General features: G+C 44.9%; 1 protein-coding gene across 1 annotated transcript in view; it reads right to left on the bottom strand.

Annotated features, from left to right (window-relative positions):
• The window catches only part of LOC124552313 (protogenin A-like), a 394,295-nt gene that overhangs the window by 334,633 nt on the left and 43,788 nt on the right, over window positions 1–15,874 (bottom strand). The window contains exon 2 of the mRNA XM_047126586.1: window positions 9,948–10,216. Coding sequence (XP_046982542.1) covers window positions 9,948–10,216 — 269 coding nt within the window. The remainder of the gene's footprint in view (window positions 1–9,947; window positions 10,217–15,874) is intronic.

Raw genomic sequence — 15,874 nt, 5'->3', positions numbered from 1 at the left:
GCAGATCTCCTCCGAGACTGACGGCTGCCTTGGAATTAGTATATAAGACACGCGTTGCCAAAATATGCTGAACTAGATTTCCAGAAGGTTTTTGACACTGTGCCACACACGCGGCTTGTAGTGAAATTGCGTGCTTACGGAATATCGTCTCAGTTCAATGACTGGATTCGTGGTCAGCGGGCTCACAGTCCGTAGTAATTGACGGAAAGTCATCGAGTAAAACAGATGTGATTTCTGGCGTTCCGCAAGGTAGGGTTAAATGCTCTCCGCTGTTCCTTATCAATATAAACGATTAAGGAGACAATCTGAGCAGCCGTCTTACATTGTTTGCAAATGATGCTGTCGACTAGTACAATCATCAGAAGATTAAAAAAAATTGCAAAACTATGTAGAAGAGGTATATGTATGGTGCGAAAATTGGTAATTGACCCTAAATAATGGAAAGTGTGAGGCCATCCACATGAGTGCTAAAAGGAATGCGTTAAACTTCGGTTATACAATAAATCAGTCAAATCTAAATGCCGTAAATTCAACTAAATACTTAGGAATTACAATTATGAAATTACGTAAATTGTAAAGAACACTTAGAAAATGTTGTGGGTAACGCGAACCAAGGACTGCGTTTTATTGGCAGAACACTTAGAAAATGCAACTGACCTACAAAAGAGACTGCTTACACTTCCCTTATCCGTCCTCTTTCGGAGTCCTACTGCGTGGTGTGGGGTCCTTATCACATAGGATTAACGGAGTACACTGAGAAAGTTCAAAGAAGGGCAGCACGTTTTGTATTATCGTGAAATAGAGGAGAGAGCGTAACTGAAATGACACAAGATTAAAACAAAGGCGTTTTCAGTTGCGGCAGAATCTTCTCACGAAGCTTCTCATTCACCAAGTTTCTCCTCCGAATGCGAAAACATTTTGTTGACGCCGATCTACATAGGGAGAAAGGATCATCATCATAAAATAAGGGAAATCGCACGGAAAGATATATGTGAGCTCTGCAAGATCCATGAACTATTTTATATTTACGTGACAAACCCTAATTCTAGGGCTATAATTTATTCATGACACATGGATCTATGTCGGCAATTGTAAAAACGGCGATGGTACATAAGTCCTTACTAATGTAAAATTGCTACCTTCTGAAGAAGACAAATTTATATTTGTCGAAACCTAGGTAAAGAATTTCTTTATCCATTGCAACTGGTCGGCTGTTTATAATCTTATTACGTGGAACCGTTGCTGTTGTGCACCTATGTTTAAAATATACAGGAGTTTGTTTTTTCGCGCGCTGTACGAGATTGGAATAATAAAGAATTATTGTGAAGGTGGTTCGACGGACCCTCTGCCAGGCACTTAAAATACGAGTTGCAGATTATCCATGTAGATGTAGAGAACTGGAAATGGCACACCACAAACCTCACACAGTAGCGTATCATCCCGCGGAGGAGAAACCCGTGTGTTAAAGGGCCATGTCCGATGCCCAGCCTGGTAAGCAGAATCTCCTTCCAGCGGTGAGGCTGAAATCAAGTCCGCCAATGCCTCTGTAGTCGATTTAAGCGACAACAGTTTTTTTCTGTCACCTTCAACCATTCAGTCTCCCAGTGACGCATGATGCGTCCATCAGAAAATGAGATGACTCCGCGCAACGGGATGGGACATTGACGGACAACACCATCCCAACATGCTTCCTTCACTGCTTTGTCCGCCATGTCGTTTCCCTATCACCCGATGACTACGTAGGAATTTGAATTGTTCAGACCCACTAATCATATGCCGTCTGTGTATCAAAATGCCACGTAACTGAACTGTGGGCCAGAAACTGTAAAAACTGAACCTTACAGTAATTTAACATGAAATTATTTCCTACAAGTCATTAACTTATGCGTTGAGTTCAATATTTGACACACTGCCCGTGACTGACTCAACATCATTCACTACCATGCTAGTGCCATCACCAAACAAGAGTGCATAATATGCACTATTGGGCAACGGAAAATCCACAATGGGTGCGACATGTGGAACATCAGCGACCTTGGCGGGTTATGTATGGTGCGGCATTATGGGAGGAAGGATAATTGGCCCCCATTTTATCGACGGCAATCTGAATGGTGCAATGTATGCTGATTTCCTACGTAATGTTCTACAGATGTTTCACTGCATGACAGAATGGCGATGTACTTCCAACATGATGGACGTCCGGCACATAGCTCGCGTGCGGTTGAAGCGGTATTGAATAGCATATTTCATGACAGGTGGGTTGGTCGTCGAAGCACCATACCATGGCCCGCACGTTCACCGGATCTGACGCTCCCGGATTTCTTTCTGTGGGGAATGTTGAAGGATATTTGCTATCGTGATCCACCGACAACGCCTGACAACATGCGTCAGCGCATTGTCAATGCATGTGCGAACATTATGGAAGGCGAACTACTCGCTGTTGAGAAGAATGTCGTTACACGTATTGCCAAATGCATTGAGGTTGACGGACATCATTTTGAGCATTTATCGCATTAATGTAGTATTTACAGGTACGAGTAATCACGCTGTAACAGCACGCGTTCTCAGAAATGATAAGTTCACAAAGGTAGATGTATCACATTGGAACAACCCAAATAAAATGTTGAAACGTACCTACGTTCTGTTCAAATGTTCAAATGTGTGTGAAATCTTATGGGACTTAACTGCTAAGGTCATCAGTCCCTAAGCTTACACACTACTTAACCTAAAGTATCCTAAGGACAAACACAGACACCCATGCCCGAGGGAGGACTCGAACCTCCGCTGGGACCAGCCGCACAGTCCATGACTGAAGCGCCTAAGACCGCTCGACTAATCCCGCGCGGTCTTACGTTCTGTATTTTAATTTAAAAAACCTACCTGTTACCAACGTTCGTCTAAAATTGTGAGCCATACGTTTGTGACTATTACAGCGCCATCTATCACAAAGCGAAAAAAGTGGTTCAACTAAAACATTCATATTTCTTTACGTACTAGACGAATATGTAATAAAAAAATGGAGGTTCCTATTTTTAAAAACGCAGTTGATATCCGTTTGACCTATGGCAGCGCCATCTAGCGGGCCAACCATAGCGCCATCTGCTTTCCCCCTTCCAGCTAGACAAGTTTCGTTCTTTGTAGTTTTTCCGTTTGACGCTTATTTCGTGAGATATTTGGCCTGGTCACGATCAATGGACCACCCTGTATGAAACAGTTGCTGAGAAAGTAACAGCTACGAATAAAATCTTAAAACTGCATATATTATTCGTATCAGATATCTACCATAGACAAACTGATGATTCCTTGATGCTTTAGGACGTTTCTTATCATCCGACCCCTTCTTTTAGTCAGGTTGTGTCATAAATTTCTTTTCTCCCCAGTTCGATTCAGTATATGCTCATCTGCTATTCGACCTACCCATTTAATATTCTTCTGTAGCACCAAATTTCTATAGAGTATATATAAAGCACACCCACAAAAGTTAATGTGATGCATCTGGTGGAACAGTGACCGTGTGGTCTACTACCAATTGCTTCCCCGAGATTTAACCATCACTGCTGACACGACATTTATTGTCAATAACTGAGACATCTTGCAGATGCAATCCTAGAATAACGACCAGGAAGACTGCGAGAAGTGATGCTCATCTCCAATAACGTCCGTCCGCTTTCTGTTAAGACTGACAAAAAGCACGGTTGGGAGGTGATTCCGCACCCACCCCATTCACCAGATCTTGCGTCCTCACATTTTCACCTTTTCCGCTCTCTATTGAACAACCTTCAAGGAACTTCCTTTCCGGATCAAAATGCGCTCCGAACATGGCTTGACATGTTCTTCGCCCCTAAAGTACATAATTTCTACAGTCGCGGTATCGAAAAGTTACCCCAGCTTTGGCAGACTGTTGTAAATAGTGAAGGAGAACAGGGTGTATATAAAGTCTGGGACCACTTTCAATTACTTATTGCACAAGAATCAAACATTGTACAGATCTCATACATATGTCATTTTGAAGAGAAACCCTGAAAGTTTTTTTCATGTATACCACCGCAGCGTAGTTTGGTAATTTGTCGATAGTCAGCGCTAGTCGCAAACATGGCGAGTTCAAGTGTGGAGCGAGCTTTCCATGTGTTTGAGTTCGACAAAAACAAGTATGCTACAGCTGTTCAACGGGTTTAGAGTCAAGTGCAGTAAGAAGCTACCAACAAGGAAGGCCATTTATGAGTGGCACAACAAATTCGTTACGATAGGTTGTTTGTGCCTGGCAAAGAGAAGTGGACGTCCCAGTGTGAGTAAAATGAATGTGGAGCGCGTCCGAGAGACATTCATAAGGAGTCCAAAGAAATCGGTGCGTCGTGCATCCTGTGAACTCGAAATGGCTCCAGTGACAGTGTGGAAAGTCCTGCGACAGAAGCTGTCTATGAAACCATTCAAATTGGAGTTAGTGCAGAAGCTCAATGACGACGACGAAGACAAGCGTTTCGAGTTTTGTTCGCAGTTGCAACAATTGAATGAGGATGGGGATGACATTGTTGAGCGCGTAATATTTAGCGACGAAGCCACTTTTCACACTAATTGAAAAGTGAACAGGCATAATTGTTGAATCTGGGGTACAAAGCAACCACACGAATGCACTGAATTTGAGCGTGATTCCCCAAAGGTAAATGTTTTTTGTGCCTCGTCACGTCGAAAACTGACCGGGCCTTGCTTCTTCGGCGAGAGCACTACCACTGGATATTCCTACTTGGACATGTTGCAGCAATGTCTGATGCCTCAAATGCAATCGGACTCCATCTTTCAGCAGGATGGGGCTCCACCCCATTTTCATCGTGAAGTTCGAGGGTATCTGACACCGAGCTGCCACATCGACGGACCGGCCGTGCTACAGAAAGGGACAGCTGTTTCATGAAAAGACCACCCCGATCACCAGATCTCACTCCGTGTGACTTTTTTTGTGTGGGGACACGTTAAAGATCAGGTGTATGTACCGCCTCTACCATGTAGCAGAGCTCTGGGAGAGAATACGGGAAGCGACTGCCACAGTCGACGATGCCATGCTGGGACGGGTATGGCAAGAACTCGATTACCGTACTGACATCTGCCGGGTCACTCATGGTTCGCATATCGAATATTTGTAAAAAAAACTTCCAGAATTTTCCTTCAAAATGCAATATGTATGACATCTGTACAACGTTTAGTTTTTGTGCAATAAATGTCTCCGGACTTCATGTACACCCTGTATATTACTGACGACCGAAGTCTCTGTTATCGGTATCTATGTTTTTATTATGGAAAATGTGGTGTCACCGCCAGACACCACACTTGCTAGGTGGTAGCCTTTAAATCGGCCGCGGTCCGTTGGTATACGTCGGACCCGCGTGTCGCCACTGTCAATGTTTGCAGACCGAGCGCCGCCACACGGCAGGTCTAGAGAGACGTCCTAGCACTCGCCCCAGTTGTACAGCCGACTTTGCTAGCGATGGTTCACTGACAAATTACGCTTTCATTTGCCGAGACGATAGTTAGCATAACCTTCAGCTACGTCATTTGCTACGACCTAGCAAGGTGCCATCATCATTTGCTATTTATCTTGTGATACATGTACCGTCAGACCGATGTTCACCAATTATGAATTAAAATTAAGTATTCCAGTAGTTACTTACGTTCTCTGCTACTATAAATTCCCTTAACTGTTCCAGACCTCACGCCAGCCTGCGTGAGCTTAAACGCGTGCCTTTCGACTACCCGTCACAGTGGATTGGCTGTCTTGCCAGTCCACAACAGAAAACACTTTAGACTAATGCACCAACCCAATAACTGCGTTAACTCTGTCATTGTCGAAGAAGAGCGGAGAAAGTCGCGAAGAAGGTTGTGCGCTCGTCGATGGCTTAAACAGCGGATTGTTGGTAGAGGAACACTACATAATGCTGTACTACGCTCTCAGATACATTGTATTGTATCGTATGTTAACCGGGGACCTAGAAACGACGGAGAGGCTCCGTCCCCGCCGCAGCCGCAGTGGTCCACAACCCCACGATGACCACCGCAGTCCACTTCACCCCTCCGCCGCCCCACACCGAACCCAGGGTTATTCTGCGGTTAGGCCCCCAGTGGACCCTCCGGGGAACGTCTCACACTAAACGAGTGTAACCGCAAATGTTTGCGTGGTAGAGTAATGGTGGTGTACGCGTACGTGGAGACAGTGTTCGCGCAGCAATCGCCGACATAGTGTAGCTGAGGCGGAATAAGGGGAACCAGCCCGCATTCCCCGAGGCAGATGGAAAACCGCCTAAAATCCATCCACAGACTGGCCGGCTCTCGGGACCTCGACACAAATCCGCCGGGCGGATTCGTACCGGGGACCAGGCGCTCCTTCCCGCCCGGAAAGCCATGCGTTAGACCGCACGGCCAACCGGGCGGGCTCTCAGATACATACTAATAGAAGTTATTCCTTAATTCAATTGAATTTTCATCCCATTTACGTTTTTAAACTGCATATAGTTTGGGTATAGGGTCTAATGTCAGATTACGCCTGCATAATATCCACATTCTCGATGCTGCATTGACTGGCAACACTCCGAAATAACGAACTTTGACACTAAGATTTCAATTTCGGATTCCGTAATTTCATTCGAATGGAAGACGACATTTTTTCGAAGTTGCTCACCATCACTTAAAAAACTATTTATCTGCGAGATACAAACATGAGCCCGTCCATAGACACAGAGGTAGCTACATTTCATAGGAAGTTTCTCAACAGAAAAAAACTTTCAGTGTGTAACTTGGCAGTCCAGTAAGATTTCTGGCCTCTGAGGAAACATTCCAGTCAACTCTTTGGCCTTTGCGACAAGAATTGCAGAAAATGCAATATTTATAATAAACAACACCGACTTTAGAGATATGCTATTAAATTAATGAGAAAGACCCACAATATTTTAGAAAAGAAAGATTAGAAAAATATTTGGAAAGTGGTGGACGCGAGACTGCTACTTTTGTCTTCACGATGTTACCAACGGCGCTAAGGCTCTGACATGGCAGCCGGTACTCCGTATTTGGTTTACACCATGTAAAGACTGTGTCTATAAATGTCATAATCTGATATTCAAGTATGACAAATTGTACCAAAAACGACGCGCTTTTGATGCATCATCATAGTGCCGTAGCAAGTTGTCATACCAAACATGGGAAGCCTTTACTACCAATGTACAGTTTCCTGTCATTTTATGATAACAAATCGTGTCTAAAACGGGTCCCCCGTTTACTAATGGCTTAAAACAGCCTAAGGTGCTCTAAGGTGAAGAAAATTCACCAAATACAGAGCTTAACTTCATACGATATGGCGTCTCGCAAGCTCAGCTTGTGACGTAAAAACGATGTCGCATCTCTTTGGTCACGCTCCTCTCCACGAGGCAAAAATCAGACATGCCAGACTTCATTTCACGCTTTACACTGCAGTGGAACGTGGAATTCCACGCTCTGGCGCCACTTCGCTTCCCGTCCACGGGCGTTCCCACGTCCCGTGAGACAACGGCGGAAGGAATTGTTGGGTTGTTTGGGGGAAGAGACCAAACAGCGAGGTCATCGGTCTCATCGGATTTAGAAAGGACGGGGAAGGAAATCGGCAGTGCCCTTTCAAAGGAACCATCCTGGCATTTACCTGAAGCGATTTAGGGAAATCGCGTAAAACCTAAATCATGATGACCGGACGCGGGATTGAACCTTCGTCCTCCCGGATGCGAGTTCAGTGTGCTAACCACTGCACCACCTCGCTCCGTAAAGGAATAGTACAAACACTTGGGCAAAATCTGCAATTCGTGTAATGAAAGGCAGGTCCCTTTAAATGAGGATTAACTGCGCGACGCTATCCAACTGCAGGATTGGTGTCCTAACGTACAAGGTTTAGGACGAAGACTGAGGACGAAAGCACATACGCAAGAGTCACGATTTTCCTTATACAGTGCATGTTCACAATATTCCCGAACTCTGTCTATGCCTCTTGCTACACTACTGGCCATCAAAATTGCTACACCACGAAGATGACGTACTACAGACGCGAAATTTAACCGACACGAAGAAGATGCTGTGATATGCAAATGATTAGCTTTTCAGAGCATTCACACAAGGTTGGCGCCGGTGACGACACCTACAACATGCTGACATGAGGAAAGTTTCCAACCGATTTCTCACACACAAACAGCAGTTGACGGCGTTGCCTGGTGAAACGTTGTTGTGATCCCTCGTGTAAGGAGGAGAAATGCGCACCATCACGTTTCCGACTTTGATAAAGGTCGGATTGTAGCATATCGCGATTGCGGTTTACCGTATCCAGACATTGCTGCTCGCATTGGTCGAGATCCAATGACTGTTAGCAGAATATGGAATCGGTGGCTTCAGGAGGGTAATACGGAACGCCGTGCTGTATCCCAACAGCCTCGTATCACTAGCAGCCGAGGTGACAGGCATCTTATCCGCATGGCTGTAACGGATCGTGCAGCCACGTCTCGATCCCTGAGTCAACAGATGGGGACGTTTGCAAGACAACAACCATCTGCACGAACAGTTCGACGACGTTTGCAGCAGCATGGACTATCAGCTCGGAGACCACGGCTGTGGTTACGCTTGACGCTGCGCCTGCGATGGTGTACTCGACGACGAACCTGGGTGCACGAATGGCAAAACGTCATTTTTTTCGGATGAATGCAGGTTCTGTTTACAGCATCATGATGGTCGCATCCGTGTTTGGCGACATCGTGGTGAACGCACATTGGAAGCGTGTATTCGTCATCACCATACTGGCGTATCATCCGGCGTGATGGTATGGGGTGCCATTGGTTACACATGTCGGTCACCGCTTGTTCGCATTGACGGCACTTTGAACAGTGGACGTTACATTTCAGATGTGTTACGACCTGTGGCTCTACCCTTCATTCGATCCACTCGAAATCCTACATTTCAGCAGGATAATGCACAACCGCATGTTGCAGGTTCTGTACGGGCCTTTCTGGGTACAGAAAATATTCGACTGCTGCCCTGGCCAGCACATTATACAGATCTCTCACCAATTGAAATCGTCTGGTCAATGGTGGTGCAGCAACTGGCTCGTCACAATACGCCAGTCACTACTCTCGATGAACTGTGGTATCGTGTTGAAGCTGCATGGGCACCTATACCTGTAGACGCCATCCAAGCTCTGTTTGACTCAATGCCCAGGCGTATCAAGGATTTCTCAGGATGTATGCACCCAAAATTGCATGTAAATGTAATCACATGTCAGTTCTAGTATAATATATTTCTCCAATGAATACCCGTTTATCATCTGCATTTCTTCTTGGTGTTGCAATTTTAATGGCCAGTATTGTAGTATCAGCGCCGGCCGAAGTGGCCGTGCGGTTCTAGGCGCTGCAGTCTGGAACCGCGAGACCGCTACGGTCGCAGGTTCTAATCCTGCCTCGGGCATGGATGTGTGTGATGTCCTTAGGTTAGTTAGGTTTAACTAGTTCTAAGTTTTAGGGGACTAATGACCTTAGAAGTTGAGTCCCATTATGCTCAGAGCCATTTGAACCATTTTGTAGTAGCAGCCGCACCCAGCTGGCGTCAACAAGTGTATGGGCCTGAAGATGACGTTGATACAACGTTGAAACTAATTGCCAAAATAAAACAGACGCCTTAAGTGCAGTTGGAGGAATTTCTTCCAGCTGACGCCCCCACTGCCCTCCATTTCAAGTATGGATGTACCAACATTAGTATGATCAACCACAGGAAATTCGTCCATTACAGGAACCCCTTAAGGTCCTGTTGACAGTTCCATGTTGAAAACAGTCTGGTAAATAATTCGAGTCAGTACTTTGGCCTCGGCTGCGGTACTGCGCTAGAATCGTGCGAGAGACGAGCTACGTCGGCGACGTTTCGGACGGCGCTCGGGCGGCATCGTCAGGAGCCGGAGTTCTCACCTTGGCGATGTGCAGCGAGCCGTCGGCGAGCAGCGACCGCCGGCCGTCGTCCCGCAGCGCCAGCGGCCGGTCGTGCAGCAGCCAGCCCACGACGGGGGCGGTGGGGGCGGCGCGGGGGCAGCCCAGCGTCAGCGGCCGCCGCCGGGACGCCCAGGCGCGCAGCGCCGCCCCCGCCGGCGCCGCCCCCGCACCGCTGGAGGCCGAGGCGGCCCCGACGGCGACGCCGCCCGCCGCCGGCGCAGCGCCCGCCGCCGACGCCGACGCCTCTCCTGCAACAGCAACGTCACTCTCTTACCAAAATTCAAATTATGCAAATGCTGGCTCTACAAACAACTTGTCTGAATCAAACTTATCAAACAGAATTGAGAGTGGTAGTGATGTTCAGTCCCAATGGGGCACTGTTACGTGGGGCGTTCCCCAAGGGTCGGTGCTGGGGCCACTGCTGTTTCTTATTTATATAAATGATATGCCTTCTAGTATTACAGGTGATTCAGAAATATTTCTGTTTGCTGATGACACCAGCTTGATAGTGAAGGATCTTGTGTGTAATATTGAAACAGTATCAAATAATGTAGTTCATGAAATAAGTTCGTGGCTTATGGAAAATAATTTGATGCTAAATCACAGTAAGACCCAGTTTTTACTGTTCTGGAAATCCCATGTCCAGGATCTTGTTCAGAAACTAAATGCTGCTTTATTTACCATTAGAACAGTATCTGAAATAAGTGACACTTCAACACGAAAAGTAGTCTACTTCGCATATTTTCATACGCTTATGTCATATGGTATTATTTTTTGGGGTAATTCTTCTGATTCAAAAAGGGTATTTTTGGCTCAAAAACGGGCTGTTGGTGCTATATGTGGTGTATGTTCGAGAACCTCTTGTCGATCCCTATTTAATAGTCTGGGAATTCTGACATTGCCCTCAGAGCATATATTTTCTTTAATGTTTGTTGTTAGCAATATTAGCCTATTCCCAAGAGTTAGCAGCTTTCATTCCGTTAATACTAGGCAGAAATCCAATCTGCATGTAGAATGCACTTCCTTGACTCTTGTGCAGAAAGGAGTGCAGTATTCTGCTGCATCCATTTTCAATAAGCTACCACAAGAACTCAAAAATCTTAGCAGTAGCCCAAACGCTTTTAAGTCTAAACTGAAGAGTTTCCTCATGGCTCACTCTTTCTATTCTGTCGAGGAGCTCCTGGAAGAGCTAAAAAATTAAGCAAATTCCAGTGTTACATTGTTGATTTTCTTTATTTAAACTTACGACTTGTCACCTGAATATGTTTTTTTATATTTCATTTTATCTGTTTCTAATATCGTGTTATAATTTCATGTATTGACTCGATCCATGACCATGGAGACTTCTCCTTAATTTGGTCCCACGGAACAATAAATAAATTATTAAAAAACATGTGCCTAATAATTCAAATAATGCTGAAGGAGGAAAAACGTTTGGTGACGGGAAAAATAACAAAGGCAGCCTCGCATGGTACAGTTTTGCGACCACTGCTGTTATACAGGTTGCTTCACAAATCCTGTTACGGGCTTTCGGGGGCTGTGGAGGGGACTTCCGAGGGCAACACTGCGATTGCAACAACCCGATCTCCCGCGTTCCCGTTCACAGGGGAGAGTATAGACTGTCTGTAAACTCTAGAGCGAGCGCCCTTCCCGGAAGAACCCCGCCACTGGCCTACAGGGGCACCCAAAATGAGTTCCCCGTTACCTGTCTAGCGGCGCAGTTCGGCGTGCAGTGATATACGTCGTTTCTGTTCGTGGGATCTTAGTTGCCAGTGTCAGTCAGTTGACTATGTGTACTCACTGATATACTTCAATATCCGGAAGTGATGGATAATCGTCTAGCATTGCAAGAAAATGTGCAGAATACGAAGAAGAAGTATTTGCGGAGTAAAGAGCGTTCGATCGTCTCTAATGTTATTACAGCGTGTGTTGAAGAGGCGGCCCAAAAAGAACTGTTGGCTAATGTTACCAGTCCCAATCAAAGGGCTGCAGTTAATGCAAACGTCAGCCTCGCCACAATAGGACGCACAAGGATGTTATCAATGGACAGACGTCTACAAACGTTAAAGTAACCCCTGACGTGCCACAGGGGAGTGTTATGGGACCATTGCTTTTCACAATATATATAAATGACCTAGTAGATAGTGTCGGAAGTTCCATGCGGCTTTTCGCGGATGATGCTGTAGTATACAGAGAAGTTGCAGCATTAGAAAATTGTAGCGAAATGCAGGAAGATCTACAGCGGATAGGCACTTGGTGCAGGGAGTGGCAACTGACCCTTAACACAGACAAATGTAATGTATTGCGAATACATAGAAAGATGGACCCCTTATTGTATGATTATACGATAGCGGAACAAACACTGGTAGCAGTTACTTCTGTAAAATATCTGGGAGTATGCGTACAGAACGATTTGAAGTGGAATGATCATATAAAATTAATTGTTGGTAAGGCGGGTGCCAGGTTGAGATTCATTGGGAGAGTCCTTAGAAAATGTAGTCCATCAACAAAGGAGGTGGATTACAAAACACTCGTTAGACCTATACTTGAGTATTGCTCATCAGTGTGGGATCCGTACCAGATCGGGTTGACGGAGGAGATAGAGAAGATCCAAAGAAGAGCGGCGCGTTTCGTCACAGGGTTATTTGGTAAGCGTGATAGCGTTACGGAGATGTTTAGCAAACTCAAGTGGCAGGCTCTGCAAGAGAGGCGCTCTGCATCGCGGTGTAGCTTGCTCGCCAGGTTTCGAGAGGGTGCGTTTCTGTTTAAATGAGGTATCGAATATATTGCTTCCCCCTACTTATACCTCCCGAGGAGATCACGAATGTAAAATTAGAGAGATTCGAGCGCGCACGGAGGCTTTCCGACAGTCGTTCTTCCCGCGAACCATACGCGACTGGAACAGAAAAGGGAGGTAATGACAGTGGCACGTAAAGTGCCCTCCGCCACACACCGTTGGGTGGCTTGCGGAGTATAAATGTAGATGTAGATGTAGAACGCGAAAACAAGCCGCATGGTTTAATGGAATCGCCGCGAAGGAAAACTAATAATTTAGGGAGGAGATCGAACGTTATAGACAGTTTCACATGCCAGTGCTTTCTCCAACTCTCAAAACACTTTTGGAACTGTTTCCTCGGGATAGTTTATAGGTCTCTTAACTGTGCATTTTTAATCTCATCCATTCTTGTAAACCTGCTGCCCTTTAAGGCCTGCTTGGAAATGTTTATACCACTTGCATGCTCTTGGTTTACTCGTAAGACTCACCAAAAGCAATATTTAACATTCCTAAAAATTTGATACATTTTATTCCATTCTTATAACAAAATTTAGTACAGGTTCTCTAATCTATTTTTATACAAAAAAATAATAGCTGATGCTACCAAAACCCATATAACCTTTTTGACTGTTGACAACAGGGTAAATACCCAATATGCAAAACATTGCCCAGATACTTTTCAGACATGTTTACGAAGACAGTGACAAAAAAAGCAGTGCGAATGGAACTAATACAACACACGAAATTATAGATTTCCGGTGACTTCTTAAACACTCTTCGTGTTCCAATAAATGTTAAGTTACAATGCAGCCCTTCAAAGAAAACTTCTACCTTTTAGAAGAAACACAAAGTAAGAAGAAGCCTTAAATTCTACAGATTGATTGCACTGTATCTGGTTCGCCTTACGAATAGGGGAACATACATTCACATGAATGGGCATTCGGTTCTATGTTTATAGTTGAATCCTGACTTCCATTCTTATGTCAATATTATTTACTCTATAATGTTTTGTTTCGAAGAAGCTATCGTATTTTGTTTTCCTTACACTCTTAACGCATTTGTCTAAAAATAAACGCACCCGGGACGTATCTGTACACGGCTTCAGCCGGCCGAAGTGGCCGTGCGGTTAAAGGCGCTGCAGTCTGGAACCGCGAGACCGCTACGGTCGCAGGTTCGAATCCTGCCTCGGGCATGGATGTTTGTGATGTCCTTAGGTTAGTTAGGTTTAACTAGTTCTAAGTTCTAGGGGACTAATGACCTCAGCAGTTGAGTCCCATAGTGCTCAGAGCCATTTTTTTGTACACGGCTTCGCCAAAGATTTAAAGCGCGCGCCACGGCAGAGGCGGTACTATGTTGTGAAACAGCCTGTAGAACCGCCCTGTGACGTAGTATGGTAGGCAGAGTGGGGACTCGCGTGCTCGCTCTTCAGTTTACCGGCACACTATAACAGAATAAGATGGGGCGCAGGTAGTAAGCATAATGCACCACAGCGTCGTGTGCTAGTACTGACGCCAAGTACAGAACCACCTCAATAGGCGGCAGCGTAGTTGAAAAATAAAAAAACTAAAATTGCAACCAAGACTGTTTTTCACCAATAAAGTAAAAGTGTGTTGCATTACTTATTCAAAATGGTTCAAATGGCTCTGAGCACTATGGGACTTAACATCTGAGGTCATCAGTCCCCTAGAACTTAGAACTACTTCAACCTAACTAACCTAAGGACATCACACACATCCATGCCTGATGCAGAATTCGAACCTGCGACGGTACCAGCAGCGCGGTTCCTGACTGGAGCACCTAGAACCGCTCGACCACAGCGGCCGGCCATTACTTACCGTACGCCATTCTACAATAAATCCCATTCGAGTGAAAACAATAGAAAAATTGTTAATGTTGTTTCTCAAAGAATTATTAAGTGATTCTCTGAAAACGACCGTCTCTAAATTTTGTGTAGTCAAACTTTATTCAGTTCTGTACAAGAAACATAGACAAACTAACAACTGATGTAGCACATGAGCAGGAGTCAGTAATAAGGCCGGCCGGTGTGTCCGAGCGGTTGTAGGCGCTTCAGTCTGGAACCGCGCGACCGCTACGGTCACAGGTTCGAATCCTGCCTCGGGCATGGATGTGTGTGATGTCCTTAGGTTGGCTAGGCTTAAGTAGTTCTAAGTTCTAGGGGACTGATGAGCTCAGATGTTACGTACCATAGTGCTCAGAGCCATTTGAACCATTCAGTAATACGACAGAATCCTCCAAATTTTTGGGCGTAGATATTGCTGGAAACTCGACCTGGAAGATGCATATTACTGAGCTGCTCAAACAATTAAGTTGGGCTACTTTTGCTCTTTGTATTATTGCTCGTCTCGGAACAAACCCACAAACTTCGTAAGATATTACGTATATTTCCAGTGAATACTGTATAAAGGAATAATTTAGACTTGGAAAGGGATTACTGTTTCTATAAAAGCGAGCGTAAGAATATTATCACCCACAGTCGTCTTATGGATACCACTTCAAGAATTTAAGGGTACTGACAGCACCTTCACAATAAATATATGTGCTGCTGAAATTCGTTTTAAGTAGTTCATCGCCATTTGAGAAGAATAGTGATTCCATACTTACAACACTAGAAGAGAAAAAATGACCTTTGCTGGCCATTATTAAAGCTGTCAGTGGTTCACAAAGGCGTTCAATTTGAGGCAATGAAAACTGATCATTTGCCCAATAACATAAAACGGCTGACAGGCAGAAAAGCAAGTTTTACAGCTAACCTAAAATCATTTCGCCTGGGCATCCCCTATTACTTAAAGGAATTTTTATTTGTAACGTGGTAGCCTATAAAAAAATAGTTTGTAATTGTAGCTGCATGAGTATGTATGAAAAATAATACCTTCAGTAATGTTAAAATTAATCATTTACACACTCGTTCCATATCATTTCGAAAAAAAAAAATTGTTCAAATTATGTGTTGAACATCTAACAAACAGCTACACACACGCGACTTCTATGGACGCAGCCATTGTAAATGTGGAAACATGTACAATGGTTGAGTCCACTACTCCTCTGCATTAACCTACATGTGGAAACATGTCCCTGCACAGTGTCGGAGCGCGTGTGGAGCTGTCCGATC

This window comes from Schistocerca americana, chromosome 10 (genome assembly GCF_021461395.2).
Source record: "Schistocerca americana isolate TAMUIC-IGC-003095 chromosome 10, iqSchAmer2.1, whole genome shotgun sequence".
NCBI lineage: Eukaryota > Metazoa > Arthropoda > Insecta > Orthoptera > Acrididae > Schistocerca > Schistocerca americana.
The sequence above is the reverse complement of the archived record's forward strand: the minus strand, read 5'-3'. Positions and strand labels throughout refer to the sequence as shown.